This window comes from Diadema antillarum, unplaced genomic scaffold (genome assembly GCF_040938485.1).
Source record: "Diadema antillarum isolate AM-2024a unplaced genomic scaffold, OU_Dant_1.0 scf00000145, whole genome shotgun sequence".
Lineage (NCBI taxonomy): Eukaryota > Metazoa > Echinodermata > Echinoidea > Diadematoida > Diadematidae > Diadema > Diadema antillarum.
Window position 1 is genome coordinate 1,235,611 of NW_027271034.1, and position 23,776 is coordinate 1,259,386.

The 23,776-nt window shown below is 37.5% G+C and overlaps 1 protein-coding gene across 2 annotated transcripts; it reads right to left on the reverse strand.

Annotated features, from left to right (window-relative positions):
• Positions 1 to 1,994: 1,994 nt before the first annotated feature.
• LOC139721522 (sulfotransferase 1A1-like) lies at positions 1,995 to 12,915 on the reverse strand. 2 transcript variants are annotated; one of them, XM_071632836.1, is made up of 7 exons: positions 12,779 to 12,915; positions 8,481 to 8,664; positions 7,730 to 7,989; positions 6,259 to 6,379; positions 5,710 to 5,810; positions 3,224 to 3,404; positions 1,995 to 2,130 (listed from the first exon to the last, which is right to left on the reverse strand). In XM_071632836.1, the coding sequence occupies exons 2-7, from the start codon at positions 8,632 to 8,634 to the stop codon at positions 2,021 to 2,023; spliced, it is 927 nt and encodes a 308-aa protein (XP_071488937.1). In that variant the 5' UTR covers positions 8,635 to 8,664; positions 12,779 to 12,915; the 3' UTR covers positions 1,995 to 2,020. The 2 variants fall into 2 exon arrangements, with proteins under 2 accessions (XP_071488937.1, XP_071488938.1); XM_071632837.1 differs by having other exon boundaries at positions 3,184 to 3,404.
• Positions 12,916 to 23,776: the final 10,861 nt, after the last annotated feature.

The following is a 23,776-nucleotide window of genomic DNA, read 5'->3' on the forward strand; positions in this document are numbered from 1 at the left end:
GTAATTTCGCGATTTAACGACAGTATCGACAGGCGTTTGACTTTACACAGATACTGCAAGAGGCTGAATAAAGACTAGTTGTGATAGTGGAATTTCTCATGAATAAATAATGAAGCATTCAAACCCTGGCCATTGTTCAGGACCATTGTCAGGGTGTTAACCACACACTCCCATACACACCCATTGACCCCTGTGCAAAGTGAAATTTTGTACAGAGGGTTGAAAATAGAGCAAAGTCTGGAACCTAACTGTGAAATTAATCATGGATTTCATGAAATTGATTTATGCTTTCATATTTAAACCACCTTCAACCAAATTGTACACTATTCAGCTATCACTCTTATCAATGACAGTGTTATTTGATATATATTTTTTGAATTATTAAGAATCAAAAATGGGAAACGTTTTTTGAAACACCTAGTACTTATAAAGATAGGACAGGGGCTTGTCGGTACCCTTATGCTTTGTTTGTATATATAACATTGTTTTCTCCTTTTCTCTTTTTCACCTCTCGAACAAGCCTCTTGAAGCAGCAAACTTGATGTACAATGTATTTGCTACACCAATACCAGGGCTGTAAGCGCGTTAAACTTTTGTTTAAGTTGTATCCCTTGTGCTATCGCCTCTGCTTATTTCACATAACCATTGTGCCCGACAGAGTTGCTTCCCTGAGGTCACATGATAGTTTGTACCTTTGTTTTGTGCATGTATGATGCTGCTACAGAAACCATTTAATCAAATCAATCTAATCAAATCAAATCAAATCAAATCAAACATTATCTTAAGATTATTCTGTCACTCCAGTGCCCATATGAAAAATCGAAGAGGAAATAACTTATGTTCACTTTGAATATGCCATACTGTGTGTCAGCGAAGATTACAAAAATTCATCAAAGTCGGGGTGAATACAATGAATGGTGAAATGTGGACTACTATATACATACATTATGTCTGTCACCCTAATAATAACATTAGCTAGCTTGTGGCGAATAATTTTTGCTTCGTCATTGTCGTTTAGCAGTGCGACTATGTCTGAAGTATGTCCCACGAAAGCCCCACGCATTTCAACTAGGTGCCGCGACCAGGGTTGCCAGATCACGTCTTGAACATGTGCTTAACCCAGTCTATATTTTATGGCCAAATTCGGCCAAAACGATTTTGGTTATGACGGTACAGTTTTATTTATGTAAAATAGATAGAGGTGTTGCCCTTTGTAAAATGTAATCATATCATGAATCGTTGTGGTGCTATGTTGTGTTAAAACACGGGACACTATTAAAAGATAATTTGTTGCCCCAGATTTGCTCCATGGTGCCATGGAAGAAAAAAATATCATGTTTATACCTCCGGGTTTATGCCTCAATTCGATATTGAATATGTGAGACTTAGTGAACTTTGAATCAAAGCCTTTTATCATACCTGCCAATGTCACATAATCATCATGTTTTTTAAAATGTGCTTTTTATGTTTTTCTTTATTTTAGGTGCCACAAAATTGCATTGTCAGACCACATAACAAGAAAACAACAGGTTAGTGTGAAGTCTTGATTTATGTATAAATATGTAGGCCCCATATATTATATATATATATATATATATATTATATATATATTTCATTTCATTTCATTTCATTTCAATTTATTTTCATATTTCTCACATATATCACAATATAAAGTAAATTGATACGAAATCTATACAGAACATAATTCAAAATAGAACTTCACCGGAATATTCAAAAGTTTGTCTTGGTATACACAATGTCTGTATACATGCGAGTTAAACTGAGATCATAATGCGAAAAATATGGTGGGGCCTGCGTAAAAGCAAGCTTGTATAGAGCCGCAGGTCCCATGGTAAAATCAGATTAGGGGAAGCATAAGTACAGATATTTTTAGACCATACTATAACTGGGGGATATATATATATATATTTGCATATACATATTCCTGATGAACAACATCCGGGGGCAATATTTCAGTAAGAGTTTTGCACGTTTTCATAATTGAAGTCATCTCGTGATCTTATTCAAATGGAATTTGGATATCAACTCCCTCCATCTCCTTCCGGAACCACTCATCAAAAATCTCGTTCTGCGCTACGGTGAAATTGTTCTTCCATTTTCCCGTCTTTCCTGCATGTGTTAAAAAAAAAATGGAGATTAAAAAGTGATTTGTGTATGACCATTAATTCAATATGATGTTTTCATCTCTTCCAGGCCTAGTATCGTAGCGCCCTACTACTGTGAAGTATAGGTATAGTGCGACATAAACTTTTAAAAAGTAATGCTTTCGCACAGTTAAAACTGATACATCAATAGTGACATCCATTCAATCCACCCTCTCAGACTATACCATTGTGACGTAGCAATGACATGAGTGCAGGAAAGCTTTTAGTTGGGATACAGGCCCGTAACTAGGATTTTTATGGGGGAGGTTCAAAATTGGAAATAGTGGACCTTTCTGAGGGAGTTAAGCAACCAAGCGGGATAGGGTCTCACTCTGGAAGGGGTATATTTTGGAGCCTGCTCGCTAGCGGGGGGGGGGGGGGGGGGGGGTTCGTTCGAACCCCCTGAACCCCCCACCCCCCACCCCCACCCCCAGTTACGGGCCTGGGGATAAATGTATAGTCAATAGTCACCCTCAAAAAGAAAGAGTAATACCTGATGATCACATTAGTAAGACATTAATCAATATGGGATAAGAATTAGGGAAGTTATGAGATTGTTAAGCTTTCTTTTTCTGATTTTCATGAAACACTAAGCCAATGAATATATAAATGAATAAGTCGATGATATCGTCCAACAACTTGCCATATAGTTTGTACACGAAATCTTGAAATTTCCAGTTTTCTTTTTCAAACGGAATGTACCACCGTCTCAAATCCTGTTATCTTACTGATCATTTGATATTTCACAGGTATAATCACAGAAATAATATCATGCTTAACACTTTTGAAGCCTAAAATTAATTGGTTTGTTGTTGTTGTTGTTGTTGTTGGTACGACGATCAACGGTAAAGTGTGAGGTGATGACGTCATCAGCTCACTCAGTTCCATGTTTGAGAGCTGTTGGGTAAATATTGGTAAAACGTCACAATTTGGTAACTTCCCGAATTGTCCTCCAATTTGATCACATTATCATTGTTGTGCTTATAATATTCTACTGTCTTTTCAGACGGACTTTTACCTGGTCCGAAATTTCCCTATGGTGTAACGTCGCAAATTACCTTTGGAGACAAATTTCAGTCTAACTGACTCGGCCAGTGGTTCGTTGAGTTGTTCAGCTCTCTTGTCATAGGTCTTCTTCATTCTGGACAAGGAGCTGTTCTCGACAACTCGCTGTAACAGATCTTCTGACAGCGGGCGTCCTATGTGTTCTGCTACAATTCGGACGTGTTTGACCGGATCCTGAAAGCAAAAACAAAAGTGAGAAATAAAAACAAAACCCCCACACATCACATCGCACCATTTCATACACGATGTTTGTGTGTGTGTGTGTGTGTGGGGGGGGGGGTGTGCTTTAGTTTTGTCTTGTTTTGTTTTGATTCTGAAGAAGAGTGATGGGAACGCTAACGGCTGGTACCGTTCCCCTTTTTCAAGAAAAGCCCTTTTTTATCTTGACCTTTTCACCATTCCGATTTCGTTCTTCTTCACCTCCCTTATGGACACACTGTTCATATCGAATTTCCTCCTTTTCTTTCTGTGTGCCCTTTCTGGTTTGATATGCGACCCTGTTTACCTCCTCTATGGATTATGTGCCCAAATTCCTATCTAATTATGTGATAAATTTTGCTCGCTCCCTCGCAAATGAATCATTAGACCATTGCGCAACTGTTATTGGGGGATAACGTCCATTGCATTTGTGACATTAATCTGAACGTTCGTTGATTTTAATAGAATAAACAGAAATCAAGGAAAAAAAAGCAATTTAAACCAAAACCATGTTACGGTTCCGAAATTGGGTCGGAGATGTCTATATATGACGGCAATTTGCGATTTGAGTTTTGCGAGACCCCTGTTTTACGAATTCCTTTTTCTTCCTTTTTTTCATTTTGTTTCTTATCTATTTTATGAAAATAATACGCATTTATTTTTGAAATGCTTATCATTTTTTTTCTTTTTAAGTCTCATGGTAATCTTTACTAAATGCGTTATTTTTACAAAATGCGGTCTCACGGGTAACATTATTTTATTATAAACCCCGTAAGTATGAACGAGCGGTGGTCTTTCTCTTGTTTAATAAAAATGTAATTTTAGTCAGAACGGGAACAAATTTAAACAGATACGTTTAATTAAGAAATCGTTAATTTCAAATTTTGCCAGTCTCAGAAGTAAGGGATCGAATGTCCTTTCTCGGTATAAAGGCCGTGTCACAGCTTTCCGGGCAAGCCTTGCGTGCGACTTGCGAAGAACAATTTTTACTACCCGGAGGTCCCCGCAGATGACCCGCACATGACAGTACCTAGCACGTATCTCACCCGTAGTCGCCCAGAGGTGCGCACGTAAATCTTTTTACCCGCAACCATGTTTAGGCCCTGTCACACCTTTCCGGGCAAGCTACGCGGGCTTGTTGCATGTGGGGATTTTCCAACATACCGGACAATTTCTGAGGGCGGACAAAGATTTGTCCGCCCTCAGTCAGTGCATGTGTTTTACTTGGTGGACGCGTTCTACTTGCGGGTATACTGTGTGACCTGTGTGCCAGGCGCGTGGGGGCTGACAACTCAGTTAAGGAATTCCTTTGAAGGAATGGCAGAAGTCCCACAGAATGTCATTATCTTGGCCGCATGACGGGGACTGCGAAGTACCTGCGTGGGAGTTGCCTACGAGGTGCTGCCGCAAAGGGCTTCCTTCTGGCGTTCTGCGTGGACCTCTGCGGGCAATCCCCGTGACTCACCCGGAAAAAGTTTTAGTCATGCTCAAAACTTGGCTGCGGGTAAATCGGACTTGCGTGCGCACCTCCGGGCAACTACGGGCGAGATACGCGCTAGGTACTGTCAGGTGCGGACCAACTGCGGAGAGCTCCGGGTAGCAAATTTGTTTCCCAGCAAGTCAACCCGCAAAACTTTCCCAGATATGGTATGACAATTACGGCCTTGAGCATTCTCAAAACTTGTTCCGAGTGAGTCGTGGGGGTTCGCTCGCAGAGGTACACGCAGAACACCAGTAGGAGACACTTACCGGTAGCACCTCGCAGGCAACTCCAACGCAGGTATTTCGCAGTACCCGTAAGTCACTCGTAACAGAAAACGGATCGGTTTCAAAGCTTTCACACAGGTCACACGGAATACACGCAAGTAGAAGGTAAGTAGCACGCGTGTAGCAGGTAAGACACAAGTGCTAAACTCGCAAACATTCTTGTTCGCCCGCGGAAAATTCTCCTGCGTGCTGGAAAATCCCTACTCGCAACGAGCCCGCGTAGCTTGCCCGGAAAGGTGTGACACCGCCTTAAGCTATGCCCCTTATACTGACTATGCATCTTCGCAATATGACGTGTCCCCTTCATGGCACGTCATGAAAATGAGTAGGCCTTGATAGAAAATCACTCTCAAGGACAAAAAAAGGAATCATATAACAATAGTAAGCACTTTGTTAAGTAGGCCTATGAAGTAAGGACACTAGCCAAAATAGAACTATTTTACTTGAGAAAAAAAGAAACTATACCCCCCCCCCCCCATTTTGTATTACATTTACTGGACATATTTTCACATACCCGCAGGATGTCTTCGTAGAACACGATGAGGAGGTTCTCGTAGTGTTGACGGATTTCCCAGAATTCTTTAAAATGGTCTGCCCAAGGTCCGTACTCAATAGCTGATGGTAACAAAGTAAAAGTGGACACTTCATGAGCTTGATACAGACGAAGCAAGCTTGCATTGCTAGGATTCAAATATGTAGATCTCAGTTGGTGTTAAGGTAAAAAAATGGGGCAAGTCTCTAATATTACATGCTCCTCTGTTCCTACACCAACTCTTGTTCAAATTAATGAGTTTTGTTATCATAATTTTTTACCAACATAATCACTGTGAACACCATTATCATCACTACACATGTCAAAATACAGACTGGTTAACGATACAATAGGAATATAGTTTATATCTTTTAACGATCTGAGAATATGCTGTATTACGGTAATGTCATATTCTTATGATGATAAATGACAATCTATTACAGAAAAAAAAGCACTTTGATATTTTTACTTGATATTGGAAATTAGAGCAGTTATCTTTTGTGATCGGAAGTATAGGCTTTTCACACTGACTTCCATCGATAGACTGCTGGAACACAGTTTCCCAGGTGAGAGGAACGTCGGAGGGGTCATCCTTAACAAACTTGAACCACGAGACGGCAGTGTCCTTTGGATTGCGTCCAACGTATATCACCTTTATAGAAGAAAATGAGGTTGGGATTTGACCCGTTGATTTGACTCTTGATTGTGGTTGGTGTATTTAAAAACGATATGATAAACTGTACAAGTTTGCCTACGCATTGTAAGGAAAGGATTGACCAGCTAGTAGCAAGTTACAAGCGATGTGCTACAATCGTTCGTGTACTCGGATTTAATCGTTGTGAGTTATTTACAGACGACAAAATATGCCACGCATATTTGTTAAGTAAACACTTCACATGAAACGAGTGCCCTGAGCCACTTCCTACCAAACAATACTTTGGACTGTGAACTCATACATACAGTAAGAATGCTTCAAGCGTCCTAATCAGTACGCTCGTCCCCTTATTGTGGCCCGTGTCTGCTGCATGGCATCGAGACATACTCAACGGCGGCCTTACTGTGTTAATTGAATAGCATTATGCAACATACCTACATGATTATGATAATGATAGATACAATGACAAATAATACATATTCATAAATTACCCATTTTTTTTTTATCTAACTGATCCAAATTGTTCCTCTCTCTAACCACGAGATACTTTGGAAGAGGCTTTTCGAAGGTCCTATGCCAGGAAATCTGGGTAGCTGTGTAGAATGCTATGGGTTTCCTGTGCCAATTGACACTCGAAGCACACAAAAGATTAAAGGAAAAGCTACTCAATGTTTACTGTTCAACATGTGATGTGTGCAGTACAGACTAAGCGAAGTGACTGAAGTTTTTAGTCACTTACTTTTCGTAAGTTGAAACAGCAAAATAATTCATTATGAGATATAATGCTATCGACTGCAAGCGTTCCTCAAATAAAAAGAGGTGACGATATGATTGCCTCACAACTTTCCCATTCGTTTGAAAAGAATATGATTTTTTTTTCTGTTAGCAACTACCACCCCTCCTGTTGAGTGATCATTGCCTGCTTATTACAACTTTACATTAATTTTAGTGAACCTTTAGTGAACCTGTTATGCAATAATTTACTTGTTGTAGGTTCAATCTCAATGAAAGTTGTACACCCATAGTTGTATAGTCTGACTTGAGCGCAAAAAAAAAAGAATTTCAATATTAGCTATCATTTCTAAAAACTTACACTCGCCAAGGCAAATACATTATAATAAGAAACAAGTTTATAGTCCCAACAGAGACTTTGTGACGACTATGAGCCAAGTACTTAGTCGTCATTAACCAGCGTTTCTAATTTCCTATAGGGATATTACCATCGTACTCACTTTCATCTGACGATGCGACATGGTACGAAATTGTTTAATCATTATGATTATCATCATGGCCCATTGTAAAGAGCACTTATACAGGTGTGAGATATCGTGAGACAATATAACAAACCTTAGCTTTCTTCAGCAAGTCCTGTGGCATGTATTTCAGTCTGAGGTGGGTTTGGATGACTCTCGGTGAGGGCGCTTTCTTTATCTTCTCCATAAATGGCGTCATGTCCGGAGGATTCTGTTCTTCCTCCTCCTTAGTGTCCGGCAGTTTCTGGTCCAGGTCGATCATTTCAATCAGAGTAGAGCTGGAAGAGCGGTCAATTTTCTCTGGGTAGCCGTCCGAGAGGATGAGACCAACAATTTCCAACATCCAGTGGGTTCCTGACATCAGTTGCATAAAGGCATTTAGTCCTTGGCTTTACTATTTTTAGCACCGCGTTTTAAATGAAGAAAGTTATATAGTTATGTCATGTGTGTTGATTGTGTTCCATGTAAAGTTCATTTTTCCTTTAAATGGAAAACCTTTAACTGAATAGGGTTGAAAGAGCGGATGTATTGTTTCATTCTTAAAGTGCATAGAGACTTCTCCCTGAATGTGATATGCGCTATACAAGCACAGTTTATTATTATTATTATTATTATTATCATTATGTTTCAGAGAGCTCGTGTAATGAATGGAAGACACACAAACGAACAAAATTAAACAGGGTTGATACCGACTGCTCTCAAAAAATTAGTTTTGAAGACTTATGACGGTATGCTTGAGAAAATTGAGAAATGTTTGAGACGTTTTCTCGTTGATCACCTTAGTTAGATCTGTTTGAATGCCATTAGTCACCTAAATTCAAACGTCAATGACTTCAATTTCCCACCTGCTTTGGGATAGGTTACGACCCAAACATCGTCTGGGCGAACTTCAAACGTCTGCAAAGCTTCGATGCTGGAGTCCAACACAGCATTCGCGTAGCAAATTCCATCGTATACATGCTGACCCCGGATATAAGCTAGGTTCGAAGCCTCAGTCATTCTCACAGAGTTGAGCCTATGGACACCGAACTAGAAAACAATGACCATAAGATACGAACGAATGGTACTTCTGAAAATATTCTGAAAACTTCTGTATATATATATATATATATATATATATATATATATATATATTCAGGTATATATATATATATATTTTTTTTTTTAAATTTATTTATAAACAGAGCAAAATTATGAAACGAAATTTATGATTATTCGACCTCATTTTCCTTACATACCAGTGTCCTACGGGTTCATTTAAAATATCTTTACCAAGTGATGCTGTGACTGCAGCGGCGTCATCTTGCTTAGATCCCACGTTGCTTTTGCTTGCTTAGTGTGAGTTGAATTGACTTGATTTGGCTATTGATAACAATTGCTCAAGCTGTTAACAAGCAGAATAAATTACCGTAATTGAACGACTGCATGTCATCAGCAATCAACAGAAAATGAGACTCAAACCATGGATGGACATTCACTTGCTCACATTGAACTATACGATCTTAACTTACTTTCCGTGCCGATGCGATGATCGAGACACTTTGATGCTGATTTCTCAAAAGTTGTTCCCTATTGATTCGGCATTTAACAGCATCATCGGACATACGTTGAATTATATAGACACATCGTATCCAGTCAGTGAACGGGCTTCAAGTTTTCAGGATTAAACATGTTTTTCATGCTCACTAATGGAAAAAATTAATAACAATGTTACAAAATTTTCCGCTTTATTTTTCAATGTAGCTTGACGACATACTTGACATCTCAAATGTTGATCAGTAGACACTGGTGATTAGTGGGGAACAAATAAATGATTTTCAAGAAGTAACCATGATACCATCCAGAAGTTGCGAGATTAGTCAGGTCATACTTCTTTCTAGCATGGAACTTGAGTGTTCACATATTTACGGTCCGGATTATTACTGGTGACTCAATGGAAGACCAGGGCCCCGTTTCATAAAAGATGTTAGGATAGCAACTCTTGCTGGAATGGCAACTTCAAATAGCAACAGCTAATCAGGAAGCTGAATTCTTGCCGTTACCATAACAATTGCCATTCCAGTCACTACTGAAAATGGGTTATACATACCCTCCGTATACATTTATTCTATACCTCTGTGGGTCATCGCGCTTGTGAGTGAAAAAGTTGGATGGGAGTTATCAGCTTACGAGCAGTTTGCGAAAATGGCAAGTTATCATTTTCGTATACACTTATACACTCACAACTTTAAAAAAAGGTATCACTTTCTGTGTAGATCTGAGAGGCTACTGGATACTGGTGTGTATGCATAGAGTCTTGCATACACAAATTATCAGGTCTGACCTAAATGGCTGTATCATTGTTTATACAAGGACCTGTGTACACGGACGTTAATCAGTTATTGCTGCCTTAAACATACACAAGAAAATATCAGCAACTGATCAATATCTCCTTGAATGAACAATGAATACGACAAAGATTATTTAAGTAAAATTCGCTGTAAACAGTAATGCATTCTTATTGTGGCGATGTTTCATTATTATCGGTAATTACCCGAGTATAGCGGTTGGTATTCCTGGGTGTTCGTTGTGATGTGTGCATTGTGAATCGAGTTGGCAATGTTATTGTTGGGAAACATTTTGTACGAATGTGGTTCAAAGGTACATGAATTAATATCTCTTAAGAATTAGCAAGGTGGTATAAGCCATACGGTTTACAAAGTGTTAAAACGACGCATTTGTATTAATCATGATACAGTAAATGTGAGTGGGCGTGTGTGTATATGCATGTATTTAGTATATTAAAGGGAAAGAGTACCATTGTTGAATGTAAAAGGCATTTGATGAAGAAGAGGTATATTGATAGGGCATTGTGTACTTTCGCTTAGGGGAGCATTTTAAATGCGCGGGAAAAAAAATGAATGGTGTTGCCTCGAAAGGGGGGGGGGGAGGGGAGAGGTACCTCAATATAATCGAGTTTGTGTTTATTCTACATAAAGTCAGTAAAAAGTGCTCAGTTTTGAAATGCTTACGCAATAGACATTAAATTACTAAACATTTGGTCATAAAGTTGACATATACAGTTCTCAATGACGATTAACGCTATATGCAACAGGCAGAGCTGTAGGGCTACATTGTATTTTATGTCACAAAGTCATGGTTGTGTGTTGTTTTCAACAAAATTATAAACCATGAACATAACCCCCCCAAAATGCATGGGTGAATTGACAAATACAGCATTTTAAGACAATTAAACATGTGAAATATGAGGAATCTACATAAAAGCATTGCTTGTATGGTGTAGATTCCATTTAAATATTATGGTGGATGGTATATTATTGGAACAAAAAGAAAGTGTCAAATTTCTTGGAATATATATAAATGAAAATATGAAATGGAATGCTCATGTGCAATACATCTCAGATAAAGTGTCTCGTAATGTTGGTATACTCTGTAAGCTTAAGTATTATGTCCCAAAGAACATTTTATTTATGCTTCATCATTCGTTGATATTATCGAACATCTCATATTGTAACATTGTTTGGGCAACTGCAAAAAGTCACATTGACAGTATATTACTTCTACAAAAGAAAGCTATACGTATATGCACCAATTCAGGTTATTGGGACCATTCAGATCCTTTGTTCGTAAAATTAAAAATCACTAAAGGTAAATGACATTAATTTTTTGAAAAACTCACTTTTTATGTTTCGTTTGTATAACGGTCAGTTTCCATCTTCTTTTTTCTCATTATTTCAGTTAAACAAGGACATACATTCTTATCCCACTAGGCAATCTGATAAATTTCATTTACAAAATCCTAAAACGGTGATGGCTCTGAAATCTATCAGACACACTGGACCTGATATTTGGAACTCTCTTCCTTCTGAAATTCGAACTTTTAAGTCTATATAACATATAGACTTAAAAGAATATTATTCTTTTAAGAAAGCTGTAAAGACAATAGACGTTTTCACATCAGCCCGATAAAAATCCAAGCTCGAGATATTTTTCGCAGAAAATAGTCAGCAAAATAGCGCGCTATTTCGAAACATCGGGCTGATGTGAAAACGCCTATTGTTGCTCTCTGGATATGCAGTGATCTTATAACGTCATTGTAATTGTATTGTATATGAAATTCCCTCGTGGAAATATCGCCGTTCTGAATTTATTGCGTAATGTTATGTAACCGACCATGACCTGTAACTGCTCACCTGTATCTCGGTGAGAAAATACTTTGCCATGCTTTTTATCCAGGTGATCTAACTTTGTGTATTAGCGAAAGCAGACAGACCTCTCCTCTCTCCTTTCTTCTATCCTTTCTCTATGCAAGTCATCCCTCCCTCCTATTTTTCTATATGTTATGTATTATGTACGAGGGCTGCATGCAAATCAAGCAGTGCTTAAGCTGTAGCCCTTCTGCGTTATTCATTGCATCGCTGATAAGTTCTGTTGTACATTGTAAAGGCAATGAAGAAACTGTATTGCTGTATATTCTAAAGGTAATGAAGAAACTTACTTCGTTAACAATTAATGTTTATGTATATATATGTATGGCACCATCAATGTATATAATATATGTGTACGTATCTGTATGAGCAATGATATAATGCAGGAACCAATAAAGTAAAATCAAATTCACAGATGCTGATATGAAATAAATTCTTACTTGATATTTACATGACAATTTATGAATGACAATTTATGAATTAGGGAAATATGAACGTCGAAGACTATAAAAAAGAAAAAGAAAGAAAAAGAAAACAATGTCCGTGAAGGTGCTGATACACATCCTAAAACGACGTTTTCGGGCAGCCCTGAAGGACAGGTGGAAATAGTGAAATAGTGAATGGGGCTAGGAAAATGCACAATCACAATCATTCACAAGAATGACATCTTCCCTGTACAAAGATATGTCCTGAGGACATTGTCATAAACAAAATGAAAATCAAGTGTGGTATTCTTGTGAAATAGTGTACCTCCCCAGTGACTGGCATTCATTTCGTCAAATGCTGGGGACTCTATTTCCTGCTGTGGACTCTGCGCACAATGTATAAACACACATCCGTACAGGGAACCGATTTTACGATTTGGCCGCACAAGTTTCATTTCGCTCTTGAAGATTCTTGCAGACATTTTAGTTGAACTACTTTGTGCAACTTACCAAAATTGATCTGAGTTAGCTGAGAGATGAACGGATAACCGTCCCACAAACACGTGCATACACACAGGTCCACACAGATCTCACATGAACGTGTGAAAACGACACATACACTGGGGGTACTACACTTCCCAAAACGACGTGATAATAATCATCGCGCTGTAGGTATTATTGTATAATATTTTTTTTTTTCTGTGTAACAGCGCCTATTGTTGCGCTGCGCCTAGTATAGATCATGCCCTAGACAATCTATTATGCACCTCCACCTTTGGCTCCCAACACCCAGCACCAGTCTCTATGTGGTCCACATGTGTATCAAAATAGATAACAAAGTACAAGGTGTTACAAAAAACATTTCCCACTTATGATCCTTAATAGTTCGAAAACTATATATCAGATAACACTGTCATTGATATGAGTAATAGCTGAATAGTGTACAATGGTGGAAGTGTTTTGAATATGAAAGCATGAATCCGTGAAAACACCAGTACATCAGAAAAGAATAGCCAGTAGCGGCTTGAAAAGAGAGAAGTCATTGTGTCCAATTGTGACAATGCTTATTATTTGGTGAGTGGGTGACGAAAGCAGAAGCGAAGTGGGGGAATACAAAGAAAGAATGACGCCGAGCTCCTTTTGAAATAATCTGTCATGCATGCATACTTCATTTCAAATGGGTATTATTTAAATCCCGAACCATGCGTGAACGTTCAGTTTTCCTTGCTCTGCATTTCTATACCTATCTCTGATTATTGTTGACTCTCACTGTACCAGTTCGGTATATGATTTTCATTATTTTTTGTTCTTATGTTTTGTATATACAGTGTATTATTCTTGTATTGTATTGTAAACTTGGGACCCTGTGGAAGAACAGTCATATTTTGCAGATATAACTGAACGGGCAATCCCCCGTTTCTTCATACTGTACGTATATGCAATGTATATGCAACTTGTATGTATTCTTTTTTAATCTGAAGATGGATATAAATACAAACAAACAAACAAACAAACGTTCCAGTGTTACTGTGAGAGTGAATTTTTGTATTCCATAAACAAGGTAAAAAGCTGAGAAACCAGTAAATTGCGACGGGTGAACGAGGTGTGATTTAGGGAAGCAGCGTGTAATTAAATTGGGTACTCTAGGGTAGGCACTGCATGTACCAGACGTAATGACACTATTATAGGTCTTGTACACATTTAGATCTGAGTGGACCATCCCCAGCCCATTAATTTTTTCGTGCAAAATGAATGCACCAAAATAAATCTTGAGAAAATTTATAACAAAGTAGCCATGTTAATATAAGAAATTAGGTGTGGTTGATGACACTAAATTCCTCTACAAAATATGCCTTATTTCAGAAACACGTGAACTTTAGGGATGCTCCAAGCCGAAGCCTTTGTTTGAAGACCTCTGAGCAGAATTTGCGCAAAACCCTTGCAGATTTAGAGCTGGAGTGAAACAACTTGGTCTACACCGATATGAAGCACGAGAGACACTGAATCTTTCATGTATTATACAACTTTTTCGTATATTGTTCATTTTCAAGCCCGGAAATATCTATATGTTTTATATAATTTCCAATCATTCATTCATTCCTCATTCATTCATTCATTCATTCTTCATTCATTCATTCATTCATTCATTCATTCATTCATTCATTCATTCTTCATTCATTCATTCATTCTTTATTCATTCTTCATTCATTCATTCATTCTTTATTCATTCTTCATTCATTCATTCATTCATTCATTCATTCATTCATTCATTTATTCTTCATTCATTCATTCTTCATTCATTCATTCTTCATTCGTTCATTCTTCATTCATTCATTCATTCATTCATTCATTCATTCATTCTTCATTCATTCATTCATTCATTCATTCATTCATTCATTCATTTATTCTTCATTCATTCATTCTTCATTCATTCATTCTTCATTCATTCATTCTTCATTCATTCATTCATTCATTCATTCATTCATTCATTCATTCATTCATTCATTCATTCATTCATTCATTCATTCATTCTTCATTCATTCATTCTTCATTCATTCATTGTGCTTCTCTATTGCCACCAGCCCTAGCGCCGTCTCCCATAGCCCTGTAACCGGGGTTTATGGCTCGTGTTTGTAAATTGTGCGCCCGTTGCTGCAATGGAGTTAAAATCTTTCACTGTCTTCTCAAACTTCTTTCTCCAATTTTGCCCTCATCACTGTCGCTATCCCTGCAGATATATAATCCTGGTTGATATCCAAATATATCAAAAATATAAAAAAAATGAAATCATATATAAAAAATCAAATCAAATCAAATCAAAATCATATACAAATTAACATCTTCGTTCCTTGATGTGGTCTAATGGAGAGTTTTTGCTTAGTCTTACTGGAATTCATTGTGGGATATAATTCATAGCCTCCAAAACCAATCATGCATAATGTATTGTCAAAAAAACCCAACAACTTATGATACGGCTCGTGGATCTTGAACTTGTTGCCTACAAGGGATCTAAGTTATTCGTTTCCGGTAAAACTTTCTGTATGAGAATCATTTACATTTTGGATAGGCAAATCTTTTTACATGGAGCGACTTCAAATTTGTTTAAACACCATTCAATATTTTCTCCGCGTAGATACTGAAATGCGCAGTGGTTGTGAAGTACACATTGTGTAGCATCATGGACCTATACTACACATGGACATTCATCATTTCCTTAATTAATGCATGCCTCTGTCTATGTCAAAAGTGTCACAAAAGCATTTTAAACATTCTTCCCTGCTTTGATCGTATGAACTCCGCCGCCGACAAGCCGGGGCTAAACACAACGCAGCTTTGAAAAATCTATGAACTAAATGCGCAGAAGATAGCGTTAACAACTGACTTAAATCAAGGAAAATGCATGTGCAGTTGTGGTACGTATTGGTATAACAACGCTCAGACATTTTTATTAGCGAAATGCAGGTACTTTTGAAGAGATAGCCAAGTTTTTAGCTAATTGATCATGATTTGTTATCTCATTTTCCACCTTTTCCGCACATTTTTCCAGAGTAAAAACAGATAGCAAGGGAAGAGGATATGTCTGTCTTACTATCAGGCAAAGTCATATTTGTGAGCGCCAACGAGCGAATCGGTAATTTCCAGTCCAATGAAACGAGATCAGTCATGTTCTGAGGTTTGCTGCTTCTCATCACTGGCGTTTAGTCAAAGACGTTTCAGTCTGAAAAGGCGCATCAGCCAAATAACAGAATTAGGGAAACAATTCTTTTGTCAGTGACGATGCATGATTATGTAATCATCATTTTTTTAGACACCTGTTATATGTACTCAATGAGATGCGCATAGTCAGGTGGCGGCGGATCTCGTACTTCAAAGTGGTAGGTTTCGTTGAAAGTCCATTCGTTAGTAGGTCCATTGATAAATCACGTCTTTATCAAACTTTAGTATGCGTCTGTTATGTATGATGGGTGGTGCTTGTGTTAGAAAATTTTCTATCAAGGGGCGATCAAACATCGCCATTTTAGATGGCGATTCATGGCGGTTCTCAAACCGCCGTGAACCGTGTCCCAACGATGACGGAAAGCACTTAAACGCGATGTGACTACGTTCTCAACACGTTTTGAACACGGCGCTAACGCGGCTTGGCGCGGTAGTAACAGTTAGATACAACCAGAGCCCTTTCACTCGTCTTCAATGGGTTACAACAAGGAGGTATTGCTTTGTTAGGTGTACAAAAAGAGAATTTCAAAAGAAATCGCGAAACGTTGTAACACCCTGTGTATTTACAGATTGACATAAGTAATGCAATAAGCAATTGTCTTCAAGTTTCAACATGCCTTTTTTTTCTCTCTCTTTTAACTTTTAAAATATCTGTATTAACTGTTATTATAAAAGACATACAATATGTCAAAGCAGAATCCAACATAGTTTACAAAATGTCCTGTTCATTTGCAGGTTTATATATATATCAAGTGATGTAGAAGTACTTGCTTGTTTCAACATCTTTTTTTTCCCCCCTTTCTTACTTAAGTTTTCACATATCTCTAACAACAGTCAATAAAAAGACATACATATGAAAGAAGATTTCAATATAATTATCTACATAGTTTCCTGTTTATTTACAGGTTCACGTAACATAATAATGGTGGGTTTTTTTTTTTCAAGTTTCAACATCGCTTTTCCCTCTACTCTCTTAAGTTTCAACATGTCTGTATCAACATGTACTCTTACAAAAAGGAATGCATAATCACGAAAGCAGAACCCAACATATGTGCATAAGTCTTCGGTGTATAACTTATAGGTTCACGTAGCTGGCCATCTTTTAAGCTATCAAGCTCTAACAAAATTATGCACACGCCTTTTAAAGTAACTGATGTACTATCCAACAAACCTACACTGTAAAAAATGCGACATGCGACATGTTTATGAACTAAACACAGTGTTAAAAATCTAAACACTTTGTTTAACATCTAAACACCCGGTGTGTATAGCACGTGTAAAGTATTGAGAGTTAAAGTGTTTAGCTTGGAGTGTTTAGTTGGAGTGTTTATTCTGGCTATGTCCATATATATGAAGAAGTGTTGGAAATGGTGTGTAAATTGCAATTTCTAGTTTCCTTTTATCACGAGAAAGTGGAAACTGTTACGACATCAAGATGCACTATGAAATAATTCATGTTTTAGGCCTTTCATGGAAATGCCTAATCAATAAGGAAAAAGGATAACCTAAAAATATGTAATACAACTGTAATAAATTTATATTTTGGTTTCGCATGTACAGTTCTATATTCTAACTGCTAGAAAAAAAATGGGAGTTGCCTTTGTTAATAATTTCGTTCATGGTTTAGGGCATTACCCAAATGTTTGTTGGTTAGGCCTAAACACTTCTACTGTCAGGGTAAACAGACGCGTTTACATTTAGAACGCCTCGTAAACACGTTCTAAACACCGCACATGTTTAACATAAACACTGTGCTACTCAGTACTCTACAAGTCAGCAGCGCATGTGACATGACGGCCGCGGCCACAACGCACGCAGTGGTGCCCTGTGCGTGCGCTTCTAGCGCACACTCGTGCTATGCATAATTATGACCATAATCAATGCACAATTGGCGGGAAAGGAGATGTGCGCGTACGTCCTGTACGGATGGATCTATCTGATTGGCTGGCTGACGCTGCCCTAGCAGCGTGATGTGCGTAGGCCTACAGTACGTGCGCATTCGTTCGAGGCTGGCTTGGTATCGTCCACTACACTGTCCTTACGACTCGATCGACTGCGCTGCTGCAGTGCACTGACTGACTGTACTGCCGTACGTACTAATACTGCACTAGAGTGGATCCAGCTAAGATGGCGTCGAAGCGATAAAGTTCTAGCCTGGTCGGCCTGCATGAAAGCGGTAAGTCTACTAAGTCTACTAAGTCGGTGAATAACAAGATTTATTGCAAAATTGCCCTCATTTAATGTAAAACTGTAGTAGGCGTAGAAATAGGCTACGCCCTGAAAGATTTTGCTCGTTTGTTTTAGTTTTCTATTTCTAAATCTAACGTTAGAACGGGGAACGCTCTAACTGTAACGTGTTAGTATTGTTAACGTTACAATATTCCTACACTCTACAGATTACCGGTACCGTAGTTATGGGTAAACTCGGCCTAGCGGGTAAACTCACTGTATCTTTAATTTTACGAAGTTATGAAGTATCTTTCATGTGAATGACGATGGGTTAGTGACTATATTTTGAGTGAAATTCAGTTTTATTCCCTGTAAATTCTTCATAACTCAACAGGTGGTGAAAATTGAATGTAAAGCCCATTAGGATGTCTTGGAAAGGGATGCCGATGGCACCAAAGTGGGTGACGATGATGTCCTGATGACTGTTTAAATTCTGCAAGACATTACCTCTGCTGGCAGAGAACGAGGAATGGTGCAGTCAGCAGAGTAAATCAACTGGGGATAGTACATCACTGTATACTACCCATGTGGAAAGTGGAAATCAAGTAAGTACATGTACTCAAAATTGCAGAGCCAGATCAATGAATAATATATACAATTGTACTTAAAGGACATGTAAATGAGTTTCTACAAAATGCAGATTTTAGATGCTTTAAGTTCTTCTGTTTGTTTGTTTGTTTGTTTTGCTTTGGTTTTTTTTTTTTTTTTTTGGGGGGGGGGGTGGGATTACCTACTCCAGACTCCCGAATCCAATCCATTAGCTAAAATGAATATGAAAAATTGATTTATTGCAAATATTGTTGAAAGTGTAAATTACAGATGTGAAAATCTTCACCCAAGAGACAAATGATACAGTAATGGTCGTAACTCTGCTTGATAATGATGATGAATAAGAAAGAAGCAACAACAACAACAACAAAGACTTGAATTATTTCCAGAAAATTCATCAAAGTAAGTAAACACTGACGCGAGACACTATTAAAGTGCTAATGTGATGAAGGGATTCTGTCATTCCTTTTAATTTGAACTTGCTTATGGATTCAGTCAACTTCTTTGCTATCCATTCATTTTCAGAATCTATGGGAGCAGTTAAGTCCATTGTATTGGAAAGCCAACTGATTTGTTTTCCTTGTGTAATCATTTCTTTTTACCAGCACCAGTACGTCATGGAAGAATTGATCAGGGATCACGCCAAACCTGTCTGGATTAGAATGAAAGATGCATGCGCTTACTATACAACCCGTCTAAAAGTGCAAACATCTGAGGATTACAAGGACATCGCAAGATATACTGATATACAGTATATCTATAGGCCTACATGCCATATGAAGGAAATGAACCATGGATAATAATTTTGAATGTTACTAATTTTTTTCCCGCTAGCCATGTGATGTCTCACATCGTCATGATGCACTACAGACCTATTAGGAGGCATCCCACCTGTTAGAGCAACCTTTCTATGGTTTTTTTTTTTGGTCTTCAATGACAGTGTGCATCTAAACCTGTATACTAGAATAAAGTAAATCATATGGGGGATGATAGGGTTTTGTATGCGATGGGGCTTCAGTTCTCCGTGTGTGTATTACATAATGACGAACCTCTAAAGAAATATGAAGGTAGGGGGCCTGGATATAATTCGAAGAGGAATTCAATGCTTATTTGATGAAAATTGGTTTTGAAATGGCAGGGATATCCAAAACAAAGCGATTCTATTGTCCTCTGTGCTTACGATAATGGTCACCTGCATTCTTATTGCTCATAGATATGTGTAATTGTCTTTTTTAACAGCTGGTACGTAAAATTATAATTTTATCTAACATGTAAAGACACTTGCTCGAAATCGTTTTGCACTATTAAGAAAAACAATTTTATTCACTTCATTTTATTCATCAACCAATGTCCTTGTAATTCACTGTTAAGGTATTACTCAAGAACTTTGTTCGATTGGCTTTCTGTTATATTCTAGTGCAAAAGGAATAAAAATCAAAACAAATCAAATCAAAATACAGGGGAAACTCGGTATAACGAACACTGCTATAACGAGATATCGGTTATAACGAGGAAATTTTCTCGGTCCCAAATTTCCTTCCACACAAGTCTATGTAAAATGCTACTCTTATAGCGAGATCGGCTATAACGAAATAACTGCTATAACGAGATAAATTTTGTGACTTCCAAACAAAGAAAAACATAGTAAATCAAACCTGCTATAGCGAGGTAAAGCAAAATGCCTTCGGTAAAGCTTTACTTCGCCTGTGCTATCATCTTCCGAGATTGTAAAGCTTGATGCGCCAAAAACTGTCTTGTACACACATAATCATTTTCTTCAGTGCACTCCACCTAGCACTGCATGTTGTACGTGTGAAGTGTGTGTGTGCACGCACACTGATACATGCAGAAAATGTGGTGGGACGGCCATATGTATACATGACATCATCATGACGTTTAGCAGGTGTGAGGCAATCTGATGCTGTGATTGGCCTTCTACTTAGGGAATTCCCCGTCTTCACACACACGCAGTCATAATGTACATACAGAATGTGTCACATACACACACAGCATTGTGCAGACCATATTCAAGCTTTCCACACAACACACACCCATACGATAACCACATACCAATCCACAGACGATCTTGATACAATCGCAAGCTATATAAATTTACAAATTCAAACATCTACAATTAATAAGAAACACATTCTTGATATTGGATTTCCTTGGCGAAAAACATCTTCTTACCCATAAAGGTGAGTAATTCCCTCACACACAATATCAAGTTATCAATATTGATTGAAATATGATGGGTAGTCCCACATGTGTAAATTAATGTCTTTATTTTATGCCTTCTTTTATGCCTACTGATATTACGAGATATCGGCTATAACGAGGAAAATGACTCGGTCCCGACCATCTCGTTATATCGAGTTTCCACTGTATCAGCCATTTCATTTTTTCCCCTCAAGTGCTTCCAATCAATCAGCAGATATTTGACGCAAATAAGAGGCCAGTAGTTACATTTGTTTGGAATTCTTTGCAATTTTCTTGTAGACCTGATAGGAAATGCAGTATTCGGTAGTTAATATTTTCTTTCTGAGATATTCTTGAAATCGGTCACATTGAGAGAGGTATTAGAAATGTATTACAACATGTATGGAGAATAGGGAGGAGTCTTGCAACTGACTGACAAATTGACAAGGGAGGAGTCTTGCTGATCACATTGCGTGTTCATGACAGCCTTGCATACCCTCCCGCCTCCAGTTGCAATGCATTATTTTTTCTTTGTTCATATCCTCTTGTCTTTACCAAAAACTCTGCTGTGTCGAGATTGAAAGTAGCCCTCCATACCATGATTATGTGGAGTATGATGAGACTGATTAGATTCTAAGAGACTATTCATGTATACCCATTGAGTTTGACTTCTTTCTCCAAGGTTCTAGCAAGGTAGAAGTTTTTTCTCACTCACCCCTTGAAATCCACTAACATTCTGATATTTCTCTCAAAATAGCAAAAGTGAAAAATCCATACAGTACTGTTAGCCTACATGTACTTTCAGTGATCGTCGCAGTGAAAAGAACAATATCATGTATGTATTTAAGTTCCATTATTGGTACTGATCAGGGATTGCAGATGTTCACCACAGGCTAAATACAGTGAAAACATTTATTTATTTATTTATTTATTTATTTATTTATTTATTTTTGGTCTCCTTATGATGGAGTGCATCATCTACACTCCCTGATCAGTACCAATACGACCATAGTGTTGTGCATGGTATAATTTGCCGTGAGTTAATCTGGTTCGGGTACACCCCAAAGCACTTTGCCAATAATTGATGCAATCTTCAAGGTCGGCATGGATTTGTTCACAGACTGCAGTTATGTTCCTGGAGGTGTTACATACATGTCAAGCTTACGAAGTGTTGAGTTGCAATTCACAATCAACAAGTTTATTAGTTTGTTTTACAATACTATTAAGAATTAGTTCTGAATATAGTAGAAAGACGGCAATTCTTGAAAGTAGGCCAAGAATTACATGTGACTGAAAATCAATTGTTAAATGCAATATTTTTTTCCCTCCAAAATGAGTTGTGTGCCATTTCCTGCATATACAAACTTTACTGTGTGTAGGAGAGAATTTCATTTACGTCTTCGTGTACAGGCCAGTGACTCCCAGGTATCTTGCATTTAACTCAGTATTGTGTCGTATAGCAAAACATGGCAATATTTAAAGGGGAAATCCAGTCCAAATACAAGTTAGTCTGATAAGAAAGAGTAAAATATTAAGAGTTCATTGGTAAAATTTTAATTGAAATCGGATGTAAATTAAGGAAGTTATGACATTTTGAAGTTTCGCTAATTTTTGAAGAAACAGTTCTTGAATGGTTGATATGAATATGCAAATGGCAACGTTGGCATGTCATTCCCTCACAACTTACTTAAATTCAAGTTTTTCATTCAAACGCAATTATTCCCGAGGCTCAAGTCCTGATATATCTAACTGATTACTTTTCTGAAGTTATTCAACCAGCAATACCATAATATTTCACATTTCATTAACATAAACATTGCATTTCATCATTTTTTTGTACACGATCAACGGAAAATTGTGAGGTTATGGCATGGTCAACTCACTCATTTGCATATTCATATCCACTTTTAACTGCTTTGAAGAAATTAGCAAAACTTCAAAATTTTATAACTTCCTTATTTTTCGTCCAATTTCATTAAAATTTTTACTGTTAAACTTGTAAGATTTTGCTCTTTTTTATCAGACTATCTTATTTATTGGACTCGATTTCCCCTTTAAAGGATTTCAACTTATTATTCATCAGATATTGCCCAAGCTTTGACTGATGTTTTGATAACTTGCATTCAGAGGTAAATTCTGGGTAAATTTAATTCTATATAATGTTATGCGTTTATCTCATTCCATGCAAAAAAAAAAAAGTGGAAACAATCCACTTTACATTAATAAATACATGGGAATTAACATACATGATGATATGTGTCATTTAAACACGTAGAAATTAGCATGTATGAGTGTATGATGTGTAAACATGTCTCATATAAACACGTGGAAATTACCATGTATGATGCGTAAACATGTCTCATATAAACACTCAGCATGTATAAGGTGTAAACATGTCTCATATAAACACTGAGAAATTGCGATGTTTAATATGTAAACATGTCACATGTTTAGTGTATGCAATTTTGTGATCGATCTAAAAATCAGACATGTGTTCTGAGAATAAACACTAAAATGGCAAATAAACATGTCGCAGTGTTTTTAATCTGTCACAGCGAATAAACATGTCGCAGTGTTTACATTGTAAACAGTGCGTCATGTTTATTTTTTGTTTCAGTGTTTAGATCTTAAACATTGTGGGTGATTATGTGACTGTGCGGTGTTTAGTATTTAAACACTGTGAGTGATTATGGTGTAAACGTTTGGTGTTTAGGCTATAAACAGAGCAGGTGTTTAGTTTTTAAACATCAGAACCGTTTAAAACATAAACATGTGTGTGTGATAAACACCTCGGGTGTGCTGAAAATAAACACA

Excerpts from the sequence above, each read along its gene's own strand:
- LOC139721522 (XM_071632836.1), bottom strand. The coding sequence starts at position 8,634 with ATGACTGAGGCTTCGAACCTAGCTTATATCCGGGGTCAGCATGTATAC. Across the intron at positions 7,990-8,480 it reads CGTAACCTATCCCAAAGCAG|GAACCCACTGGATGTTGGAA; the intron begins GTGGGAAATTGA and ends AACTGATGTCAG. Across the intron at positions 6,380-7,729 it reads ACTTGCTGAAGAAAGCTAAG|GTGATATACGTTGGACGCAA; the intron begins GTTTGTTATATT and ends TCTTCTATAAAG.